This window comes from Theropithecus gelada, chromosome 8, assembly GCF_003255815.1.
Source record: "Theropithecus gelada isolate Dixy chromosome 8, Tgel_1.0, whole genome shotgun sequence".
In the NCBI taxonomy this organism is placed as follows: domain Eukaryota; kingdom Metazoa; phylum Chordata; class Mammalia; order Primates; family Cercopithecidae; genus Theropithecus; species Theropithecus gelada.
Window position 1 is genome coordinate 62725657 of NC_037676.1, and position 23612 is coordinate 62749268.

The following is a 23612-nucleotide window of genomic DNA, read 5'->3' on the forward strand; positions in this document are numbered from 1 at the left end:
ATTGATTATGCATATATAGGAATGTAAATGTTTTCCCACTATTTGTTACACATAAAAATTGTATACAATTCATATATTACATGTGGTGCATGTTATATATACACACATATACAGACTGTCTCGGTTTTGCTTAACCTAAATTAGGCTTTTTTTTTTTTTTGAGCAGCCCTCAAAACCAGGACAGATCCAGAGGCTTTATTCATTTTTATTTACTATTATTATTTTGAGACAGAGTCCCGCTCTGTCGCCCAGGCTGGAGTGCAGTGGTGCAATCTCGGCTCACTACAACCTCCACCTCCCGGGTTCAAGTGATTCTCCTGCCTCAGGCTCCCGAGTAGCTGGGATTACAGGCGACCGCCACCACGCCCGGCTAATTTTTGTATTTTTAGAAGAGACGCGGTTTCGCCATGTTGGCCAAGTTGGTCTCGAACTCCTGACCTCAGGTGAGAGCAACGTAGTACTCCACTGTATGCACATACCATGATTTACTTCGCAGTCCCAGATTTACGGTTTCCCATTTATAAATACTGCCATTTTTCACCTTCAAGCCCCGATGCCAAACACAGAAATAACACCCCACCCCCACCCCCTCGCCGTGTGCCTCCCACATTTTCACACACATTTTCAGCAGCCGAGGGCGGGGCCCTGCACCGAACACCGCCTCTGCCGTACCCCCACGTGCCCCGCGCCCCCACCGCAGGGCGGAAGGCGACAGAACCTAGCCTCTGCATCCCCACCAGTCCCGTTCCCGGCGTCTCCTGGCCGCCGGGCTCGCCCGCTCAAACGTCGCGGAAAGACCAGAGCCCGGACTCGCCTTGCCTAGGGACAGACCGGACCGGGGAACTCCTGCTCCGTGCGGGGCGGTGCTGCGGCCGCCGGGGCGCGGCCAGCGTGCGGGGCTCCTCCCCCTTCCTCCGGCGGCGCCGGCGGCCGCAGCACTTCCGGGTCGACGCGGAGGCGGGGCGGAGGTGCCGCGGTGGCTGTTATTGTTCGGCTGGGCTCGGTCGGGCGCTGTCTCCTCGGCTCTGCGGGTGTCAGTTCGTCCGGCTTCCTCACAGCCCCTCACTCCCGGCGGCTGACAGCAGCGGCGGCGGCGGCGGGCGGGACCTGGCGTTTCGAGGCTGAGCGGCGCCGGGGTTAGGGGCGCGGAGGAGGAGCAGTAGCGGGAGGAGGAGCCGTGTGCCCTGGCACTGAGCGGCCGCGGCCATGGCGTACGCCTATCTCTTCAAGTACATCATAATCGGCGACACAGGTGAGGGCCCCGGGCGCGGTCGGGCGAGTGTCGGCGGCCTCCGGACCCGGACTGAGAGGCAAACGGCGTCTGGCGGTGGCGGGGACGCGGACTCCACCCGGCGCCTCCCTCCCGGCCGCGCCGCTCCATTTCCGCAGTGCTGGAGCTGGTGACGTGGGCACTGCGAGCGGCCGCGGCCTGGCCAGGCCCGGTCTGCGGCCCCCGACCGGGCCAGTCTTGCAGCTGAGGGCCGCGGCAGCCGTTTGCGACACTCGATTCAGGAAGTGTGTGACAGGAGGGGAGGCCTAGCGCAGGGCCGCCGGGACCCGACTCACATGACTGCACCCCACCCCCAGGGCCCCTCGCGTTAGGTCTCTTCGCGGCCCCAGAAGAAAGAAAAAGGGAATCCTAGGCGAGCAGAAGGTGTTGGGACCCTGGTCTTAGTTCCTGACCAGTAACAACCTTCCTCCACCTGCACGCATCTGTCAAGGCCTGGGCAAGGCGCTTTTTGGTGTGGGACAGGCAACTGAGAAGGAGAAAAGGAAAGCTTTAAAATATATATAATATATACATATATGTGCTTTTTTAACACCTTTAACTCTCAAGGCGGAATAAGTCACGTCTCATTACTTGACGGCTGAAGAATCCCTTTCGGGGTTAGGAAAGCATGAACGAGTTCTGTGCACTTTTGCCACGTGTGAACTGGGGTTATTTAATAGTAATGTAAAGTCGTTCAGTGCTCTGGGTGTGTACTTACGTATGTCTGTTGGGGACGCTGATGTTTTAGATATGTCAAGTTCGGTGTCAACTGCTAATTTTCAGGTGAGCTCATGCCCATTTGAAGCAGAAAGAAATTCAGTTATTCTCACTTAAAATGACATCCTAGTGTATTCCACAGAAACGTAAACAAACTCTTCGTAGATATTTTTAATACCTGTGATTTGGCATTACTTTGAATCTAATAATAAACATAAAGATTGTTTAGATGTTGCAACTATTAATATACCAGAGTCTGATTTCAGTGGTTACTCTTGCACAACTTTGGAGCCTTTGCACAACTTTGGTAATGTAAGCAGCAGTTTGTAGTTGAACTAATGATGTGGCAGGCTCTATAAGTAACTAAATGAGCATGTTGGCCGGACGCGGTGGTTCACGCCTGTAATCCTAGCACTTTTGGAGGCCGAGGTGGGGGATCACCTGAGGTGAGGTCAGGAGTTCGAGACCTGCTTGGCCAACATGGTGAAACCTCGTGTCTACTAAAAGTACAAAAGTTAGCCGGGCGTGGTGGCGGGCCCCTGTAATACCAGCCACTTGGGAGGCTGAGGCAGGAGGATCACTTGAGCCCGGGAGGTGGAGGTTGCAGTGAGCCGAGATCGCGCCACTGCACTCCAGGCTGGGCGACACAGAGACTCCGTCTCAAAAAAAAAAAAAAAAAAAAAAGGGCATGTTGATTGCTGCCTGAAAGAAAAACTTTCTGCTAGATAAATGAGTTTTCAGCAAGGTTTTCTGGTGTGTGTGTGTGTGTGTGTTGAAATTGGATTTATAAACTTTAAAAGAAAAATGCTGTGGTGTATTTGGACGAAGGAAGGAGAATTCTAAAGCCTTCTGGCAAAGTTTGATTTAGTCTGTAAAAACAAGATTGGAGAGGAATGCCACATTAACTGTAATATGACTGGGTTTGAGCAATAGAAGCTTGTGACTATGGCCTTTTGGCTATCTCATTAGTGGTGAAGATTCAAATCAGACTTTGCTGATTGCCATTTTTCAGTTTTTTATTTGAGGCTCTACTGTGGGTAAATAAAGTATTGTGCAGGGAGTAGTGGGGCTACAAATCCTAACAAGTTAATGCTCTGTTCTCTTGGAATTTGCTCTTATCCAAAAGCAGTCCCCACGCAGTTCGAAGGGAAGACACTTCTTTCTTGTCATTGCTGCTGATACGACCTAGTTCAGGAATGGAATTCTTGACACTGTGTTGTCTGCAGCAGTACTTCTCCCCACTCCAGTTCAGCCAGTGTAGTTTACTGTCAGTGTAGTCTTCCTGAAGCATGAATGTCAAAAGGCTACTCCTGTTTGCTCACAATTTTTTGTTTGACCTTCAGTGAACTCTGTATTTTAGCCCCTATCTACATTTCTAGCCTTCTTTCCCACTATTCCCCACCTTGCTTCTGCCATTTGAGACCCCGTGGCTGATTTCGGTGTTTTTTTTCCTGGGCCCTGCTACTCTCTATTCTTAGAGTGCTTTCTGGCACCATCTCTCCCTGTGGAAAATCCATCAGTCCTTCAAAGTCTTATCTGAGTTTTCCATAATGTCTTCACAGTCAACATATATTAAGCTCTTATTGTGTGAAGATTTTCACAGTATCCTGGCTGAAAGTGACTACTCCTTTTTTGAATTTATGTTTCTCACTCTGTGTCATTCTTCTGATATTGATCCCAGACTTTTTTGTTTTATAGATATTTGTATAGGCATCTCTATTATGTAGGCACCATTATATACTTCTTGAAGGCAGAAAAGATGTTATGTATGGCTCTGTGTTTCTTTCAGGAAGAGCCTAGTAAAAGGTAGGCCCTGTATATTTAATTAATAAGAGAGGAGCCAAACAGGCTGCTATATTCCTGTTTGTATATATTAATAGCTTAACAGAGATTTCTTGTTGTTGTTGTTGTTTTTACCCAGTTCTGCCACTTTCTTGCTTATTAATTTGGGCAAAATCCTTTACCATATTTTTTGAATTCAGAGGATACCCATAGTTGTAAGATACACTCAGTGTGGCCCTCCCCTAGAAAAGGTGGCTTTAAAATCAGTAATGTGGGATCCACCTTGATTTTTTAAAAAGTCAAGGTCAAAAACATGCATCTTAGAATGAAGGAAATCACTTAATTTTTCGTTTCCCTGTTTCCCTAACCTATAACCTTCTCTCAGTATGTGAGATAAAATGAGGATAAATGTGAAAGTACTTTGATTTCTCAAGGGAAAGGAACAATGCACATTTTTCCTTTACAGAGTTCCCTCCTTAGTAGAAGAGGTTTCAAAAACTTTTACATGATCATGATGATACTATTGAGTTGTTTTCTTACTGTAAGACTAAATGCAGTTAAAATGTAGCTTTAAATTGTTTCCTTGTTCCCGTCTTGTTTCTGAGTCATTTAGTAAAATGTGTCATTTAAATCTAGATGTAAAGTGGAAAGTGGTTTTTAATAAGCCGTTATTTATTTAATAAGCAGTTAATTTTCAAGCATAGAAGGAGAGAAAAAATACAAACCTATAGTAATTTTTGCTCCTGAAACTCTAGCATCTGCCTAGCATTTTAACCTTATCAATAACCCTCCCTGCCGCTCAATGCTCAGCAAGGTAAACAAAGGCACAAATTTGGTTGCGTTCTTATTTCTGTTAATATCTGAAGCACCCTTTCTTGTTTTTCCCTATCAAAAAAAGTTATGTCAAAGATTTTTGTCACCTGGCCAACTCCTTTTTATGCATTCTTTTGAGATTTTAACAAATCCTACCACTCCCTGTTGCATTTTATGCTGGTCCCCTCCTCTGTTCCCTCATTCTGTTTCGCCTCTCTTCAGTCCCAGTCCCACTTACATTTTATTTTTTATTTATTTTTCTGTCTTATGTATATACCCACCGCTTACATTTTATTTTATTTTACTTTATATTATTTATTTATCTATTGAGACATGATCTCTGTCACCCAGACAGGAGTGCAGTGGCACTATTACGGCTCACTCACTACAGCTTCAGTCTCCTGGGCCCAAGCAATCCTCCCACCCTAAGTCTTCCAAGTAGCTGGGAACACAGGAACATGCCACCACGCCTGGCTAATTTTTAAATTCTTGTAGAGATGGGCTCTCACTGTGTTGCTCAGACTGGTCTCAAACTCCTGGGCTCAAGCCATCCTCCCACTTCAGCCTCCCAAAGTGGCAGATTACAAGCACGAGCCACTGTTGTCAGCCCCACTTGCATTTTAAATAATCTTTTTAGTTAGGAAGCTCTTTGGCTTTGTCTTAGATGCAAGGGTACACCACTGAGTGTCAGATTCATTTAATAGATAAGTGGATGGATCCTTGAGGGGAGGCGCTAGGTGATGTTTGAGCTGAAATTGGAATGATGAGTAGGCACTGCCAGAGTGGGCATGGGGGAATGTCTGGTATGTAGTTGAAAGTTTATTTCTGGCTCAGGAGAGAGTAATCTGGGATAGAGATTTGGGAGCTAATAACATAAAATGGAGTCCCTATTACCTGAGAGTTCATTTTCTGAGCTTTTGAAATTACAGGGTTATGTAGGGAAGAAAAATTATCATGACATGAAAATAATTATTAATAAGTTATCACTTTAAAAAATTAATTTCTCAAGCTTACTTCTGATTCGCATCCTCCTGATTGGCTTAGGGGCTTGCTGATCATAATGTCGTTTGAATTAGTTGCAAAGTGAAATTATGTATCATGCCAAAATTGCAAGTATTTGTTTCTTTCTTTTATCTTTTTTTTTTTTTTTTTGAGACAGAGTTTTGCTCTTGTCACACAGGCTGGAGTGCAGTGATGTGATCTTAGTTCACTGCAATGTCCACCTCCTAAGTTCAAGTGATTCTCCTACCCAGTAGCTGGGATTACAGGCATCCGCCCCCACTCTCAGCTAATTTTTGTATTTTTAGTAGAGATGGGATTTCGCCATGTTGGTCTGACTGGTCTCGAACTCCTTACCTCAAGTGATCCACTCACCTCAGCCTCCTTAAGTGCTGGGATTACAGGTGTGAGCCACCCTGGCAAGGCAGCGTTTGTTTCTTTGATGCAAGTGATTTGGAGCATTGGTTCACATGCAAAACTATTGACAAATGGGGATCTGACAAAGTTGTCTTCCTGGAATGAAGTAGGTGTGATTGTTCATTGAATGCATTGACAGATGAAAGCGTGGATGTAATGGTGGGAAATACTAGTGTTCATGGGGCACATGGGGAAAGTTATCAGCATAGTAGACTAACAAGGAATAATCAAAAAAGCAAGAGAGACCTGGGCAGTACAGTGTCATGGAATAGAGAGGGAGTGGTTACTAGTGTCATGTGCAGTAGAGGTTAGGGACTTTTGGTTGAAATGGTAGGAAGACATTAGTGCTTTGCCACAGTGTTTGATTCAGACATCAATGAGGGGGAGAACTAAGGTGTATTTTCATTTATATTGTTTAAAAAAACTGTGGATTTTTATATGTGTAAATAGAAAAAGTCCCAAGACTACACACTTAACTGTTACTTCTGGGGAGGAGAGTAGAATTATATGCTTATATTGATTACACTGGAAGAGTTGGTGTTGGTGAAATGGGGCTTTTTATATTGTAGGGTCCTCCTACTTTGTTTTTTTAAAAAAAATTTAAACAATATCACACGTAGTATTGGTGCTTTTACCAGAAGAGTTATTGGAAAGTTACAAGTAGAACCATGCATGGGTTATTTTATTGAAGAGTAGATGTGAGTGCGTGTTTGTATTTTAAGATAGGAGAGACTTGAGGTTGAAAGGTTAAATACAAGAGAAGGGGAGGGAAGGAGCAAAGTTCTAGAGGATTTGGGGAAGGAATGGGATTAGATTCTCAGGAGCTCTAGAGAAAAACAGAAGGAAGACCTTTCTGCGGGAGACTCAAATTTGAGATTCTTTAGATTCTTGTGAATCACTGAGGTGTTTGTTTAAAAAAAAAAAAATTCAGCAACCCAACCCCTAGGGATTTTGATTGACTAAATTTGAGGTGGAGCTGAATGTTGCAAAACCTGTGGCCAGAAATACTAGTCATTTTATTTTATTATATAAGCAGATTTGTTAGAGTTATCTTCAAAAAACAAACTGGGAAGTTCAGAGGTAGAAAAATTCTATGAAAGCTTTTTTATTATGAGATATAGCATGCATATAAATGAATATATGTAATATATATGCAGTTTAATAGTTTTAAAGAATAATGATAAACACACATGCAAAAGGACTCCACATTCTTGCTTTTTTTTTCCCTTGAGATCGAGTCTCTCTCTGTCGCCCGGGCTGGAGTGCAGTGGCGCAGTCTCAGCTCCCTGCAACCTCCGCCTCCCGAGTTCACGCCATTCTCCTGCCTCTGCCTCCCAAGTAGCTGGGACTACAGGCGCATGCCGCCACACCCGGCTAATTTTTTGTATTTTTAGTAAAGACGGGCTTTCACCATTTTAGCCAGGATGGTCTTAATCTCCCGACCTTGTGATCTGCCCGCCTCTGCCTCCCAAAGTGCTGGGATTACAGGTGTGAGCCACCATGCCCAGCCAAGGACTCCACATTCTTACATACATCTCTTTCTCAACCAGTTTTCCACTAGCCTGAATTTTGTATTAATCCTCCCCTGCTTTTCTTCGTAGTTGTGTCACTTACAGATTCCTAAACTATATTATTTAGTTTTGCCCGTTTTTAGATGTGCTTAGCTGTTTCATTTATCAAATGAGAGCTGAAACATCTTTTAACATCATTTGCAATTTAGATGATATACTTTTGTTATCCTTAAATTTTTGTATGTTATTGGTGGTCCTTCAGGATTTTTAACTAGCTCTTTGCTGTCTGTTTTCTAACCCAGTTTATTTACTACTTCCTCCACCTAATATTTATACTGTGCCTGAGACTTTATAGTGAATCATAGAGGCCATTGTCCCTGTTGTTCTCATTCCTATTTACCTTTCTTAAACTCCTCTGGTGACTCTCCCTCCTTATCTTCTCAATTGGTATTCTATCCTTTCTGTCCTATGCCATTCCTGTCCAGCATGAAATTTTGTCTTTTATCACCCCAACTGCTCCCCTCCTTCGTTTTAACTCTTCAGCTCTCCTCCTCTTGCAGTAGCCAGCCAGTTTGATGTTTTATTTGAGCAAGCCCTAATTTTGCCATCTCGGCTGTTTTTCCCTTTCCTTCTGGCCCAGCTGTGCTTACTTTATTTGTTATTCTCTGCTCGTCCTCAGTCTGTGAGACTGTGTCCTTTGGTACAAAAGATGCAGCTATATGCAGACCTCTCTTGTCTCCCTTCTAACTTTACATTTTCTCCAAGAAACTGTCCCATTTGATTTCGTTAGCCTTGATTATTTGCAAGTTTTAAAGTACTCTAGTTTTAGCTGTTACTTGTAAGTAAGAGATGCCTGGCAAAAAGGTTCTAGATTCTTTTCCTGTCATGCACAGATAGAAGCCCCCTTTTAATTTCTGCGGTGTTTCTCAACTCAGACTATTAATATTTGGTTCTCATCCATGGAAATGCTGTTTTAGTCACTCTCCGGGGAGTCCTAGTCATCAGTATTTTTAAAAAATATTGTTTGTAGTGATGGTAGTACTGTAAAATTCCACTGCTGGTTTAGCCATGGGCCTTTTTTGCTTATTTTTCTAAAATTGATTCTTCTTTTTCTGCTGTCAAATTTTCTGCTTTGGGGGATTTTATTTAATCCCTAAGGTGTAGCCAGACTGAATTTGCATGGAATTCTCCATCACATTAGCTTTTGGCACTGTGGTCTGTATAGCAGATTCTCATGAGTAATCCTCCACACTTTTTATAGTTCCTACACCATATCAAAAACTTATTATCTGTTAATTATTCAACAGATATATGAGATTACTGTGTTACAGATGAAGAAACTGAGTTGTGCCATTTGGGGCAAGTTATCTTAGTAGATGGTTGATATGGTTTGGCTCTGTGTCCCACTCAAATCTCATCGCAAGTTTTAATTTCTGTAGTCCCCACGTGTCGAGGGAGGGATCCAGTGGGAGGACTGGATCATAGGGGCGATTCCCCCATGCTGATCTGGTGGTAGTGAGTGCTTTTGAGAGCTGGTTGTTTTATAAGGCAGTTCCTCATTCATACTCTGTTTTTCTCCTGCTACCATGTAGTATGTGCCTGCTTCCCCTTCTGCCATGATTATAAGGTTTCTGAGGCCTCCCCAGCCATGCAGAACTGTGAGTCAATTAAGCCTCTTTCCTTTATAAATTACCAGTCTCAGGTAGTGTCTTTATAGCAGTGTGAAAACGAACAAATACAGTGGTAGAACAAAGATCGAGGGGTGTCTGACTCCACGGGCCATTCTCTTGATTACAGGGTGGTCTGGCTCCATTCCCCTTTGTTTGCTCTTTCCTTCCCCATATCTTCTGAATTTTTACTTTTCATAGTCACAATGTAGCTTTAGGTTTCTCCCAGTTCTCACTTTAAAGTATTCTTATTTTCAGGTATAGCTGAGAGTCACCGTGTTTTTAGCCAAATCTAAGGGAGAAAATGAATATTGATAGCTGCATGCTGTAGCCAACTCCTTAAAGGAAGGATGGTGCCTGATACAGAGTTAGAGTTAGTGCTTCAGTAAATGATGAATGTGTGCCAGGTAGGTTCTGCTGGGTAGACTGCATGCATTGACCAATTTATTCCTCCTTGTTTCAAAACAGGATTTAAGGGCACTTATATAATTTTTTTAGTTTTTTAATGTAAATGAGAGAGTAAGGATATATACGTGTATATATGTGTGTGTGTGTGTGTGTGTGTGTATATATATATTAGTTTTCTATTGCTATCATAACAAGCTACCAGAAACTTAGCAACTGAAACAACATGAATTTATCTTACATAGTTCAGAAGTCTAAGATGTCTCACTGGGCTGAAATCCAGGTTTCAATAGGACTGGGTTCCCTTCTAGAGAGTCTTGGCTCATTTAGGTTGTTGGCAGAATACACTTCCATGAAACTGTAGGGCTGAGACCCCATTTCCTTCCTGGCTATCATCTGAGAGCTTTTCCTAGCTTCTAGAGTCCACCCACCTACCCACATCCCTTGGCCCATGGTCCCCTTCCTCCATCTTCACAACCAACAACAGTGGGTCACGTCCTTCTTGTGTCTCATCTTTCTTATTCTTGTTGGGCCATCCCATGTCTCTCTGTTGTAGGAAAGGTTCTTCACTTCTAAGGATGCGTGTGATTAGATTGGGCTTACCTGGATAATCCATGCTAATCTCCCCATCTCAAGGTCTAATCTTAATCAAATCTGCAAAGTTCCCTTGCTGTGTAGGGTAAAATATTCACAGGTTCTGGGGATTAGGATGTTAATATCTTTTGGAGGGCATTATTCTGCCTACCATAAAGGGCTGCATTAATCCATTCTCACACTGCTATAAAGAACTATCTGAGGCTGGGCATGATGGTTCATGCCTGTAATCCTAGCACTTTGGAGGCCAAGGCAGGTGGATTGCCTGTGCTCAGGAGTTCGAGACCAGCCTGGGCAACATGGTGAAACCCCGTCTCTACTAAGATACAAAAAATTAGCCGGGCGTGATGACATGCACCTGTAATCCCAGCTACTCAGGAGGCTGAGACAAGAGCATTGCTTGAACCCGGGTGGCAGAGGTTGCAATGAGCTGAGATGGCACCATTGCACTCCAGCCTGGGCAACAGTGCGAGACTCCGTCTAAAAAAAAAAAAAAAAAAAAAAAAACAACTACGTGAGACTGGGGAATTTATGAAGAAAAAGAGGTTTAATTAACACACAGTTCCATAGGTTGTACAGGAAGCGTGGCTGGGAGGCCTCAGGAAACTTACAATCATGGGAGAAGGTGAAGGGCAAGCAAGCACATCTTGCCATGTCAGACCAGGAAAGAGAGAGTGAAGGGGGAAGTGCTACCCACTTTTAAGCAACCAGCTCTCGTGAGAACTCACTGTCACTGAGAACAGCAGGGGGGGGAAATCCACCTCTGTGACCCAATCAGCTCCCACCAGGCCCCTCCACCAACATTGGAAATTACAATTTGATGTGAGATTTGGGTAGGGACACAGAGCCAGACAATTTCAAGGGCTAAGGAACAAATGGTAGAAACAGTAAAGTAATATCAGAAAGGACGTGTATTAGTCCATTTTCATGCTGCTATAAAGATATGGCACGAGACTAGATAATTTATAAACAAAAGAGGTTTAATTGGCTCACAGTTTGGATAGCTGGAAAGGCCTCAGAAAAATTGCAATCATGGCAGAAGGCAAAGGGGAAGCAGGTACCTTCTTCGCAAGACTGCAGGAGAGAGAACAATGGAGGAAGGGCCATGCCTTATCAAACAACCAGATTGGCCACTCCCCCAGCACGTGGAGGTAATAATTCCAGATGAAATTTTCATGGGGACACGAAGCCAAACCATATCAGGACATTTATACTAAAAATCTATGATACGAGGTTGTGTAGACTTCTTTGAAGTGGACACTGAATTTAGCACTAACCAGTGCAAAGAGACAATCCTGCTAATTTATCCTAATATTAGTATTCATTGTTTTTTTTGAAGTACGTTCATGTATATACTTAAGTAACTACTGACATTGTGGGTCTTGAAAGAAGCTTTGCTTCTGATTCCTTTTAAAAATAATACAGTATCGCGAGTATAAATATACAACTGGTTTTATAGGGCATTTTCTCTAGAGGCATAACTCATTGAATCTCTGAGGAAGACACCATTTTATAGGTGAGGAAAGGGACACTTGTTACCACATACAGTCTTCTTGTATACAGCTAGTAACTGACCAATCTGGAACTTGAACCCAGGTTTTTCTGACTCCAAAGTTCATGCTCTCTTCCCCATATTACAGTTCCTGATTCCCATAAATTTCACATCATACCTCTTCTGTTGGCTTACTGTTTGATCGGTTGAGTTGCTGTGAGAGTACGTAGCCTTCAATTCCCTTAAATAGGTAGGACCTCCGTTCATGCATAATAATGCAGAACTATCCTATATAAAAGTAGGATAAAGTACTTTCTCTGCTATTTACCAGCCATGTGACTGTGGGCAACCCATTTGATCTTTCTGAGTCTTGGTGTCCTTATCTATAAAATGGGAATGAATAAATGATATCATACATGTAACAACAACTAGAATAAAAAATGGTTATATCTTTATTTTTTATCCTGCTGCTTTGAATGTTTCTATAATTTCCCCATATGTATTTGAAAAATTCATCCAAATCTGACCAGTGCTGTATAGTGTCTAAGTAATGCTAATAATAGGAAAAACAATTTTTTTTGCCCTCTGTGTTCTAATATGTTGATCCTCCCACTGCCCCCCATTTAGCTTGCTTGTTTTTGGCCAGCTGATACTTGAAGGAGCATGTTATCCTTGTCTCTAATTGTTTTTTTTCCTAGCCTGTGTTGGTGTTTTTATTTGTTTGCATCAAGTTGTTTTATGGCAAGTTTTTTACGTTATCAAGACTGTTTATGAAGATTCCTTTTATTTCGGATGTCTATATTTTTGGCAGTTTTGCTTAATTTAGAGTGAATGGCCATCCAAGTCCACTTTATGATTTATCTTGTTTAAGAGATGAGGTTTCACTATGTTGCCTAGGCTGGTCTGTCAAACTCCTGGCCTCAAGTGATCCTCCTGCCTCAGCCCTGCAAAGTGCTGGAATTACAGGTGTGAGTTACTGTGCCTGGCTCCTGGTAATGATTTAAAAGACTGGGTAGGATTTTGTTCTGTGAAGGAACAGAAACACACTCCAAATAGCTCAAGAAAAGAGGTTTATGATAAGAATTTAAAGAGGACTTACAGGAATCCAAGTAAAACTGTGTAACAGATCTTGAGCAGTTGGCTACTCCGAAGTTTTTGTTTTCTTCTCATGGCTTCTCTCTTGACCCAGTAAGCATCTTTCTTTTTTTTTTTTTTCTTCTGTCTTTTTCTTCTTTTCTTTAAAGAATCTTTTCATTATTGATTTCTAACTTTATTAAACTGAGAGACTGTAGACTATATGTGCTGATTCTTCAGTGTGTGAGACTAATTTTGTAGCCGAGTACTTGATTGGTTTTTGTACATGTTTCATATGTGCTTGAAAAGTATATTCTTGTGTATGTAGTGAGTTCAGGTTTTCATGTCTGTTAGATCAGACTTGATATTAGCGTGGATCGTATCTTCTATATAGTTTTTTGTCTACTTCTTTTTGACCTTTGGAGAGAGATGTTAAAATCTCATGTCATGACAATGGATTTTTCTTGTTCTTCTGTCAGATTATTTCTCCCCTCCCCACATGAATTTGGGGGCTAATTTGTAAGGTATTTATGACCCATACATCTTACTGAGAAGTTATTCCTTTGTCATTAGGTTTCCCTTCACTTATTTCTTAGTATGATTTTTTTGAATTCAGGTATTTGATATTAATTTTGCATATTTAGTTCATATGTGCTTTGTTTAGGAAGTAAACATTACACTTGACTCTGAAACCTTTTTGCTCATTACTTTGGGGGTTTGTCTATATTAATACATTTCATTGTATTTTATTGATATTAATTGCTTGATTATGTTCTGTTGTTTGTACTGCAGTTTTCTCCATTCTTACGGACATTTTAAAGTTGTTTATTTTGTTGTAAAAACGATACTGCATACATTATTCTTGTGCCTGCCTCCTTGAGCTGGATGCTAAGAGTTTTAGAAATATATCTTGCAGCGGATTTGTGGGTGGAAGGTATATACATCTTTGGCTTTACCAGCATATGTAAATCTCTCTCCAAAGTAATCAGTTGACTCATTCTGGTTCTGTGTCACCTTTTTTTTGAGATAGGGTCTTGCTCTGTCACCCAGGCTGGAGTGCAATAGCACTATCATGACTCACTGCAGCTTCTGCCTCCTGGGCTCAAGGGATCCTCCCATCTTAGCCTCCCAAGTAGCTGAGATCACAGGCACATGCCACCATACCTGGTTATTTTTTTTTTTTTTTTTTTTTTTTGAGAGAGTCTCGCTCTGTCACCCAGGCTGGAATGCAGTAGCACAGTCTTGGCTCACTGCAACCTCTGCCTCCTGGGTTCAAGCCATTCTGCCTTAGCCTCTTGAGTAGCTGAGATTACAGGCACACACCAACACACCTGGCTACTTTTTGTATTTTTAGTAGAGACAGGGTTTCACCATGTTGGCCAGGCTGGTCTCAAACTCCTGACCTCACGTGATCTGCCTGCCTCAACCTCCCAAAGTGCTGGGATTACTAATGTGAGCCACTGTGCCTGGCTGCACCTGGCTGATTTTTAAATTTTCTGCAGAAATGGGTCTTGCCATGTTTCCCAGGCTGGTCTCCAACTCCTGGGCTCAAGTGATCCTCCTACCTCAGCCTTCCAAAGTGTTGGAATTACAGTATGAACCACCATGCCTAGTCCTTTATCACCTTTTTTTTAAAAAAAAAAAGCCTGTTTATTGTAGCCCATTTCTATATTTTAAAAATGTCAATCTGAGAGGCTGTATTTTAACAGGATAATTTAATGTTTTCATATGTATTGAAATCACTGATGGATTTGGGTTTATTTCTACTATCAAGTACCACCCTGGTTCAGTCATGTAGACAAAGATCAAGGTGTAGATCACAGGCATGCCCACTTGCGATGGGCTTTTGAGTTTAGACGGGCACATGTCCTGCACAGGAAATAATATGGTAGATTTTTCCAAGCATGGATAGGTCACCTATTCCTTGTAGGCCAGTAAAGAGGTTACTGAAGAGAAGATACCTGCCACTAACTTACTAGTGCGCGTGAACAATTAATTTAAATTCTGAAATTTTCTGTTTCTAAAACAGGTATAGTATCTGCCTAGTGCACCCTGTAGAGTTATTCACCAAGGCTCAGGGTTTGGTTTTGTTTTTTACCCCTAGCTTTACAGCTGTTTTTAAAATTTAAGTGTTAGTCATTTGTTTCCTTAATTTATTTACAGTTGATATATCAGTGTCAGTAGTGTATTCATGCTTGCTCTGCTGCCCCTGCATTATTAAAATTGATGGATGACCCGTTTGCGTTTGTCTTTCTTTAGAAATAACTACTATGCAGTCCTTTCCAGTTATTTTAGCTTAGACACCACTCTTGAAAGTTTTCCAAGAGCCTGGTATTTGTAATTAGCATATCTCGATCAATGTGGTGTCTGTACTGTTTACTTGTGACCTCAGTAAAGTTCATACCCCTTCAGTTTTAGTTTTCTCATCTGGAAAAACCAATAGCAATGCCTGGATTAGCTACCTCACAGGATTTTTGTGAGCTTATAGTAAATAATATGTGAAGGTGCCTTGTAAGCTACAAAGTGCTTTGTTAATAGTAATACCTTAGAGATAATGTTTCCTACCTGTTGAGCATTCTAAAATTTAGTGGAGTTGGTCTTGCCTATAGAAAAAAAGCTGTTCACTCTGCTGATCATGTGTTAACCACAGAATGGCTCTCCTTGATTCTGTTGTCCTCCTTGACTCAATAAAAGAAAAAGTTCTTTTCTATCTCAGGTGTCCTCACGATCCACTTGAGATTGAGAAGAATATCAAGGAGGTACTATTTTTCACTAGTCTTCAAGGAAGAGATGGGAAAGCCAGTAGTTGTTTTCTACCTTGATTTTTTTTTTATTTTTTAGACAGATTTTCGCTCTCGTTGCCCAGGCTGTAGTACAATGGTGCGATCTTGGTTCACTGCAACCTCCGCCTCCTGGATTCAAGCGATTCTCCTGCCACACCCTCCCGAGTAGCTGGGGTTACAGGTGCTGGCTGCCATGCCCAACTAATTTTTTTGTATTTTTAGTCGAGACAGGGTTTCACCATGTTGGTCAAGCTGGCCTTGAACTCCTGACCTGAGGTGATCCACCCGCCTTGGCCTCCTAAAGTACTGTAATTACAGGCATGAGCCACCGTGCCCGGCCTACGTTGATTTCTTCTACACTCACTCTTGGTAGTTGTGGTACCACTTGAATGATTTCAGTCAGTTTTGAACCCCTTTGGAAAGAAGTAGTTTTGTAGCTCTATAGAAGTCTTTGATATAAATAAATCTGTTTGTCAGTGGTTATCTTCTTTCTTTGGATAAAGTATTATTAGTTCAGTTTTAACTATGTCAGAGGGCAAAGTAAAAGTATATGTGTCCCAGATTACTTATGCTCAAGGCCTTACTTGACACAAAAACTAATAAATAGCTAAAAAGTTATAAATTAAAGCAATAATAATGTATGCCTGATGAATTGAGTCACCAGTCCTCTATGTAAAGGTATTTGTTATACTTGCTCAGGATAAACTTGGGTGTGAGGTGAAGAAATTCTACTGGTTTCATAGCTATGTGGAATTTTTTTTTTTTTCCGAGACAGAGTCTTGCTCTGTTGCCCAGGCTGGAGTGCAGTGACACAATCTCAGCTCACTGCAACCTCCGACTCCTGGGCTCGAGCGATCCTCCCACCTCGGCCTCCTGAGTAGCTGGGACTACAAGTGCATGCCAGCACAGCCGGCTATTTTTGTATTTTTTGTAGAGACAAGGTCTCACTATGTTGCCTAGGCTGGTCTCAAATTCCCGAGCTCAAGCAGTCTGTCCGCCTTGGCCTCTGCAAGTGCTGGGATTGCATACATGAGCCACCACACCCAGCCTGCTACATGGATTTTCATCTGGTTTAAGAACTATCCATAAAAGACTGCCATGTAGGCAAGCTGGAAGGAGCATGCTGCTACATGCAGTCCTGAATTTTTTACTTCTGATATTAGTAACAGCTTGGACGCAGTTCAGTTTGGTTGAAAGAGCTAATATATAATTTGGATTTTAACTGACAGAATCCAAAGTGACCTTGGTAGGCAGAATGATTGTCCAAATTGTAGCAAAATTGAATTAAATAAAAATGAAGTTAAAACCCAGTATTTGCTTGTGAAATAATCATACAAATACAAAATGGAGGTCAGCTGGTTCGATATCCACACATGTCTAAAAACTTAGTTTTACATTACTTGATTCATATGAGTCAGATAAGTAATAAAGTGAACCAAAGAATAAATGTGATGCTAGATTAGTAAAAGTATAGTGTACGGATAAGGCAGGTTCTACCCTGTCAGACCTCAACTGCAATTCAGTTCTGAAAATCTTGTTTTAAAGGAATATCTGCAAACAGGAGTCCGTGCTCAGGAGACCAGTAACACTGGTATGAAGGCTATAACATTCATGACATTTTAGGAATTGTTGAGTATCTGAATCATTTTAACCTGAAAAAGAAGACTTAAAGGAGAATATAATAATGACTTTCAGATATTTAGGTGACTGACATATAAAAGAGGGACTCATATCAGGACCATGAGTAGAAGACATACAGTTGGACTCTTCATAAAATGGAAAGAGGTTGTTCACTGGTAAGTTAATTTGTGCTGGAGTAGGAGTTTGATTGACACATATGAAGGCTTGGAAGATGGAGTTTATGCAAAGAATAGAGATTCACAGTTGATTATTTTTCTTCTTCTTCTTAAAGAAATTTAACATACTATTGTGGGCAAGGCGTGGTGGCTCTCATCTGTAATCCTAGCATTTTGGGTGGCCAAGGCGGGTGGATTGCTTGAGATCAGGAGTTCAAGACCAGCCTGACCAACATGGCAAAACCCCGTCTCTACTAAAATATAAAAATTAGCTGGGCGTGGTGATGGGTGCCTAATCCCAGCTACTCGGGAGACTGAGGCAGGAGAATCACTTGAAGGCGGAGGTTGCAGTGAACTTGGATCGCACCACTACACTCCAGCCTGGGCGACAGAGCAAGACTTCTGTCTCAAAAACAAAACAAAACAACAACAACAACAACAAAAATATACTATTGGGGGCCCAAAATGGTGGCTAGCTGGTACCGGCCTTTTCTTAAGCTCTGTGAGGAATGGCCAGTGGACGAGACCAAACGGGGCCGGGACTTGGGCGCTTACCTGTGACAGCGGGTAGCACAGGCCTTTCGGGAGGGAGAGAATACCCAGGTTGCAGAGCCTGAGGCCTGTGATCAGATGTACCAGAGCTTAGCGCGACTCCATACAAACTACTACAAACACAAGTACCCTCGCCCCAGAGACACCAGCTTCAGTGGCCTGTCGTTGGAAGAGTACAAGGTGATCCTGTCCACAGACACCTTGGAAGAGCTTAAGGAAATGGATAAAAGCATGTGGAAGAAACTGCAGGAGAAGTTTTCCTCCAAGGGTCCGGAGGAGGATCATAAGGCCTGAGCTCAGGCCTTACCTCGCCCACATACCTAGGTGTGGAGTCTTGTACCTTGCCATTGTCAATAAAACTGCCCCAGTTTCCCACAGGGAAAAAAAAAAAAAAAAAAGATACTATTGTGGGCAGTCCCTGTGCTGGAGTTCAAAAAATGAAGACTGTCCTACCCTACAGGGAAGACCAATTTGCCACAATAACTACAAGAAAATGTAATAAAAATATGTACAAAGTACTAAAGGTATGTGGACAGGGTACTTTCTAACCGTGGAGTGAATGGCTTATAACAGATTTCAGATTGTCAGTAAACCTTTATTGAGCACCCGCTTACTGTATGCTGCTGGTACTATGTTGTGACATTCATATGTGTTCTCACAGTAATCTTAGTAGGTAACTATTAATCCCATTTTCCAAATGAAAAATCAATAACCAGACGTGGTGGAATGTGCCTGTAGTCCTAGCTACTTGGAAGACTGAGATAGGAGGATTGCTTGAGGCTAGGAGTTCAGGGCTGCAGTGTACCATGATCATGCCTATGAGTAGCCACTGCCCTCCAGCCTGGGCAGTGTAGTAAAATTCTGTCTCTTTAAAATAAAACATAAATAACAAATGAAAAATCAAGTGATAGGTACAGACTTGGTATAACTTGTTTGAATAATTGTCCACCTAATCAGTAGAATCAGTTTGTGCTTTTGCCCCATCTTTATATAATGTGAGAAATACTGGGCTGGGCTCCTCATACTTATTTTGCCAAGAAGGTTTAATGACTTTATACCAGGAGTGATGTACAAAATGTGGCAGTAAAGGATTTTCATCAGGACTGGAGGAAAGGGATATGATGATTAACACTAAGGAATCTTGGGACTATACTGTGAAGACCATTGTGTGTCATAGTTTAAGGGATTGCTTAACCCTCTGGATATCTGCATTAAGGAGCGTTATTCCCTTCCCCATTCTCTAAGTGGAGCAAATTTCTACCCTCAACTCAGATATTTGTACAGTAATAAGCCTCATTCACCATTTAATTTTTTTTTTCTTGCTTGGCCTTTCCCCCCATTCTTTCTGGCTTAAAGTTTCTTTTCTTGGAGAATTTGTAGGAGAAATAGAAAAATCATGTTGGACTTAAGTGTGGCTATGTGAATTTTCAGCCTTAGCCATGAATAAGTCTTACTAAAAAGTACTACTTAGTAGTATTCTTCAGAGATTTTTAGACACAGGGAGGAGAAAGAAATCAAAATTTTCTGTTTCACAGTGCATTATTTTACTTGCAGGCTTTCTTGTAATTTTCTTATCAGATCAACATTTATAGTAGCTATATGTGGTCACACTAGAAGTTTTGCTGGTTATTTAAATGCAGTGACACTATGGAGGTAGTTAGATGAAGTCAGTAAAAGTACTGCTTATATAGTGTTGATGAAAGTTCCTCTTCACACTTTACATATGTAAGCAAGCATGGTAAACATCCTTCCAGAAATTTTCTGTACCTCTCTAAGCCTGTGTATGTGTACATGTGTCCCAATTCTACCAGTGAGATTATACAATCACCGCTGTTCTACAGTTTTATTTTTTTCATTTGAGGGTAAATCTTGAGTGTCTTTCTGTATCACCACATGTAAATCTCTCTCATTTTTTAAAAATTCTAGATAGATGAACCACAATTTATCAGCTTCTGATTTCTGTTAGTCGAGGTCTGTGGTAGCAAATAACAGAAACCAATTCTGGTTAATGTAAACAGAAGATTTTATTGGAAAGATTGGATGGTTCACAGACAGGAAAGCAATAAAATCAAGTTTGAAGATGGGCAAAATGAAGAAAGGCAAGGCACAGCCAAATTGCTGTTGTCAGTACGGCCTGCTTGAGAGGATGCTGGATGCATACCACTGGCCTCCACTGCTCTCATCTCCACTGTAGCCACTATGTATTGTCTGTTGATGGTCCTTGATATTGCAGCACTTTTTCAAGATTCTAAGTTCTAGATAGGAGTATCTGATTGGCTCAGTCTAGGACACATGTCTCCCTGCCTTAGCTGCTAAGGATCTCAAAGAAGAGTGCTCTGATGTTAGGTAGCGAGAAACAGCAAATGTCCACCTACACCTGCGTTGATGAATATCGTTATAGACAATGTTGCCGTTAGCCTTCTTGTGCATTTGTGCAAGAAGTAAAATTTCTGGGTCACTGGTAATTACATTTTGCATTTTGATAGGTACTGCCAAATTACCTTCCATTAAAAGTATGAATTTAGAAAGAATATTTAATTTTGACTTTGGTATATATTTCACGTACTTACAATTCAACAGCCTAACCAACATTAATTGTGTATATTAAGTCACATAGGTAACCTAATTGGAACACTATTATTTGGGATAAAGTCAGCATAGTGGAAATAGTGTTCTTTTAAAAACATTTCTCTTTATTAAATTTCTGCAATGTCAGAATCATTTTACTTATAGAATGTTCCTTTCATCCCTAGTATTGCTAGCTGGAAAGTGAGATAACTTTCTTTTTAGTTAGCAAATTTATTGATTGCAAATAGCAGCATGTATCTGGGAAAGAACAAATTCAGGAGGTTGAGTGGACCAGTGGGAAAAGAAACTATGACTTAGAATAAAAAAAACTTGATTTTGAGTTTCTGCCTCTTATTATTTATGTTAAATTGACAACAAGTGATTCAATCAGATTTTTCCTTTGATCTCTGTCCTTGTAAATATCTCTGTCCTCTTAAATATCAATTAAAAGAGAACAGAAGTATTCCAGATTCTTCCCAGTTTATTTATTTTACCGTCAGTACTAGCAAAAATGTGGATGAGATCTTTTGTTGTATATGAGTTGGGTTAGACACTGCACAGTAATTTCTAGGTTTGTTTTTTATAAGCCACAGAATAAAGTATATTTTACATTGCAATCTAGGGTTCATGTGTGTAAATGCATATATATCTCCAAAACAAAAATTTCTAAGTGTGCTTATTCTAATCGTATATGTATTTGTTATTTTGTTATAATTTTTTTTTTTTTTTTTTTTTTTTGAAACAGAGTTTTGCTCTTGTTGCCTGGGCTGGAGTGCAGTGGCATGATCTCAGCTCACTGCAACCTCTGCCTCCCAGGTTCAAGCAATTCTCGTGCCCCAGCCTCCTAAGTAGCTGGGATTGCAGGCATGTGCTGCCACACCCAGCTAATTTTGTATTTTTAGTAGAGACAGGGTTTTTCACCATGTTGGTCAGGCTGGTCTCGAACTCCTAACCTCAGGTAATCCACTCACCTCGGCCTCCCTAAGTGCTGGGGTTACAGGTGTGAGTCACCGCACTTGGCCCATCTAATTCTTTTTTAATGCTAGTTCCAATCCACTAAATTGGTTTCATGACCTGACCAGTATGGCTGTCTAAAAAACATCACACCAGAGGACCTCTCTAGTTCCAACAAAACTGACATCCTACAATTCTAAAAGGTATTTATAACTGTTTTCTTTTTTATTTTATTTGTTTATTTTCAGGCAGAGTCTCACTCTGTTGCCCAGTGGGAGTGCAGTGGCATGATCATGGCTCACTGCAGCCTTGACCTCCCTGGTTCAAGCAAATCCTCCCACCTCAGCCTCCTGAGTAGTTGGGACTGCAGGTGCACACCACCGCGGCTGGCTAAGTTTTGATTTTTTATAGAGACAGGATCTCACTATGTTGCCCAGACTGGTCTCAAACTCCTGGCCTCAAGCATTCCTCCCACCTCAGCCTCCCAGTACTGGGATTACAAGCGTGAGCCACCATGCTTGGCCATATAGCCCAGTTTTATTCTTCCTGATTTTTCTTAAACATTCTAGCCATTTTCCACTATTAAGATAAACTAGTGAGGAAAGTTCCACGAGTTGGGAGGAAGAAAGGAATAGGGATGCCATTTTCGCCACATTCTTACTTGCTATCAGGTTTAATACCTCTGTAACGTATTCCCTAATAAAATTATTGAATGCTCTGTTTTCCAGTTTTTTAAGATTTAAATCATATCTAGCTTTGTATTTGCAAAAATACTGCACTTAAAGACAAACTATGTCTTTCCTAAGAAAATTTAAATTCTACCGATATTCAAATACCCTCAACTTTACCAAATTAAATTTGGCTTATCTAATGCAGGATATTATTATTCATGCTAGTTGTATCATTTAGAGTTCAATTAGGAAACCGAAACTACACAGGAATTTGAACAGAGAAAGTCTAATGTAAACAATCCTTAACTGTAATGTAGGATTAGAGTAATGGGGGAATTGGCTGAGAGGTAGAGAGAACTCTGAAGACTATAGTAACAGCAGTTAGGGTAGTAGTCACTACCACTAAGGCTATGCAGAGCACGGAAGGAAGGAACAGATCTGACATTCAGACTTCATTGGAGGGGCACAGCTGAGGCCTACTGGATGTCAGAGACATTAAGGGACTGAAATGAGCTGGACAGCTGCCCTCTTCATGCTTGGGGAACCCTTCCATGGTGTGTGTGTAGCCTGAGAACTCCATGGAAAGCAACCTGAAGGAGTGCTGGGAGCAGATGGCCATAGAGGGGTGCTGAGTGCTGATGAAGCTGTTATGCCCTGTGCCCTACCAAGGTAGGAAGGTTTCAGTCTCACTTGAAGGACAGTGAAGGGTGGATTTGGAGCAAGGAGGCAGTCAATTGATAACTGGCACATGGCTGTACTCACTACCTTTTCAAAGGAAAATAACACTTAAGTTAGGGGCAGATAATAATACAGATACAACTCTAATTTAATGCAGTCGTGTTTTCATTCTCTAGCATCATTTTCCCATCTGAAAAATCCACTATTGAATTTTTTTTTTTTTTTTTTTTAGAAATTGGTAGTTTTTTTTCTTGAGATGTAGACTAGAGTTGTTTGATAGAATAGTCTATTACTTTGTGATCTTTCCAGTGAGCATGAGATGCATTAATTCATTCCCTGAGCATCTGCTTTTAAGCCAGTTCACTGTGCAAGGTCGTTTTCAAAATACAAAAAGGCGAATGTGACTGCTCCTGAGGAGTGAAGCTAGATATGTAAACTGATAATAAAAGTACCATATGATAAGTGCTTAATCAAGTATGTACGTTTAGAGCAATTTGGCCTTAGCAGATAAAGTGAGCTTGTCTTTAGGTATTTGGAAAGGAAAAAGAAGTGATTTTTCCTAGATGCATTATCTCTTTTGCTACATATTATCTTTCATTTCTCACAATAACTAATGAATAAGATGTAGTATAATTACCATTACACAAATAAGCAAACAAGACCTAGAGACCTGAAGCAACTTTTTCAGTGTCATACACAGGATTCAAATCTAGTCCAGTGAGTATTTGTTATCTCTTAAATTCGTCGTGTATTTTGAAATGTAGAAGGTGTAAGTTCACCAAATATAAAACGTAGGACTAAGTACAATTGTGAAGGATTTAAAAAGTAGATTTGATGTGTCCTTGCCCTTAAGGGGTTTATAGTCTAGC

At 41.3% G+C, this 23612-nt stretch overlaps 1 protein-coding gene and 1 pseudogene across 4 annotated transcripts in view; both read left to right on the forward strand.

Annotated features, from left to right (window-relative positions):
• Nucleotides 1-855: 855 nt before the first annotated feature.
• RAB2A (RAB2A, member RAS oncogene family) overlaps nucleotides 856-23612 on the forward strand; it is a 104067-nt gene continuing 81310 nt past the window's right edge. For 2 of the 3 annotated variants that reach the window (XM_025393149.1, XM_025393152.1), the window contains exon 1: nucleotides 856-1252. In XM_025393149.1, the coding sequence (XP_025248934.1) occupies nucleotides 1207-1252 (46 nt within the window). In that variant the 5' untranslated portion in view covers nucleotides 856-1206. The remainder of the gene's footprint in view (nucleotides 1253-23612) is intronic. The other variant, XM_025393150.1, reaches the window with a different exon arrangement.
• On the forward strand, nucleotides 17786-18246 carry LOC112629688 (annotated as a pseudogene). The gene has a single exon (XR_003120741.1). The product of XR_003120741.1 is annotated as a ubiquinol-cytochrome-c reductase complex assembly factor 2 pseudogene (transcript).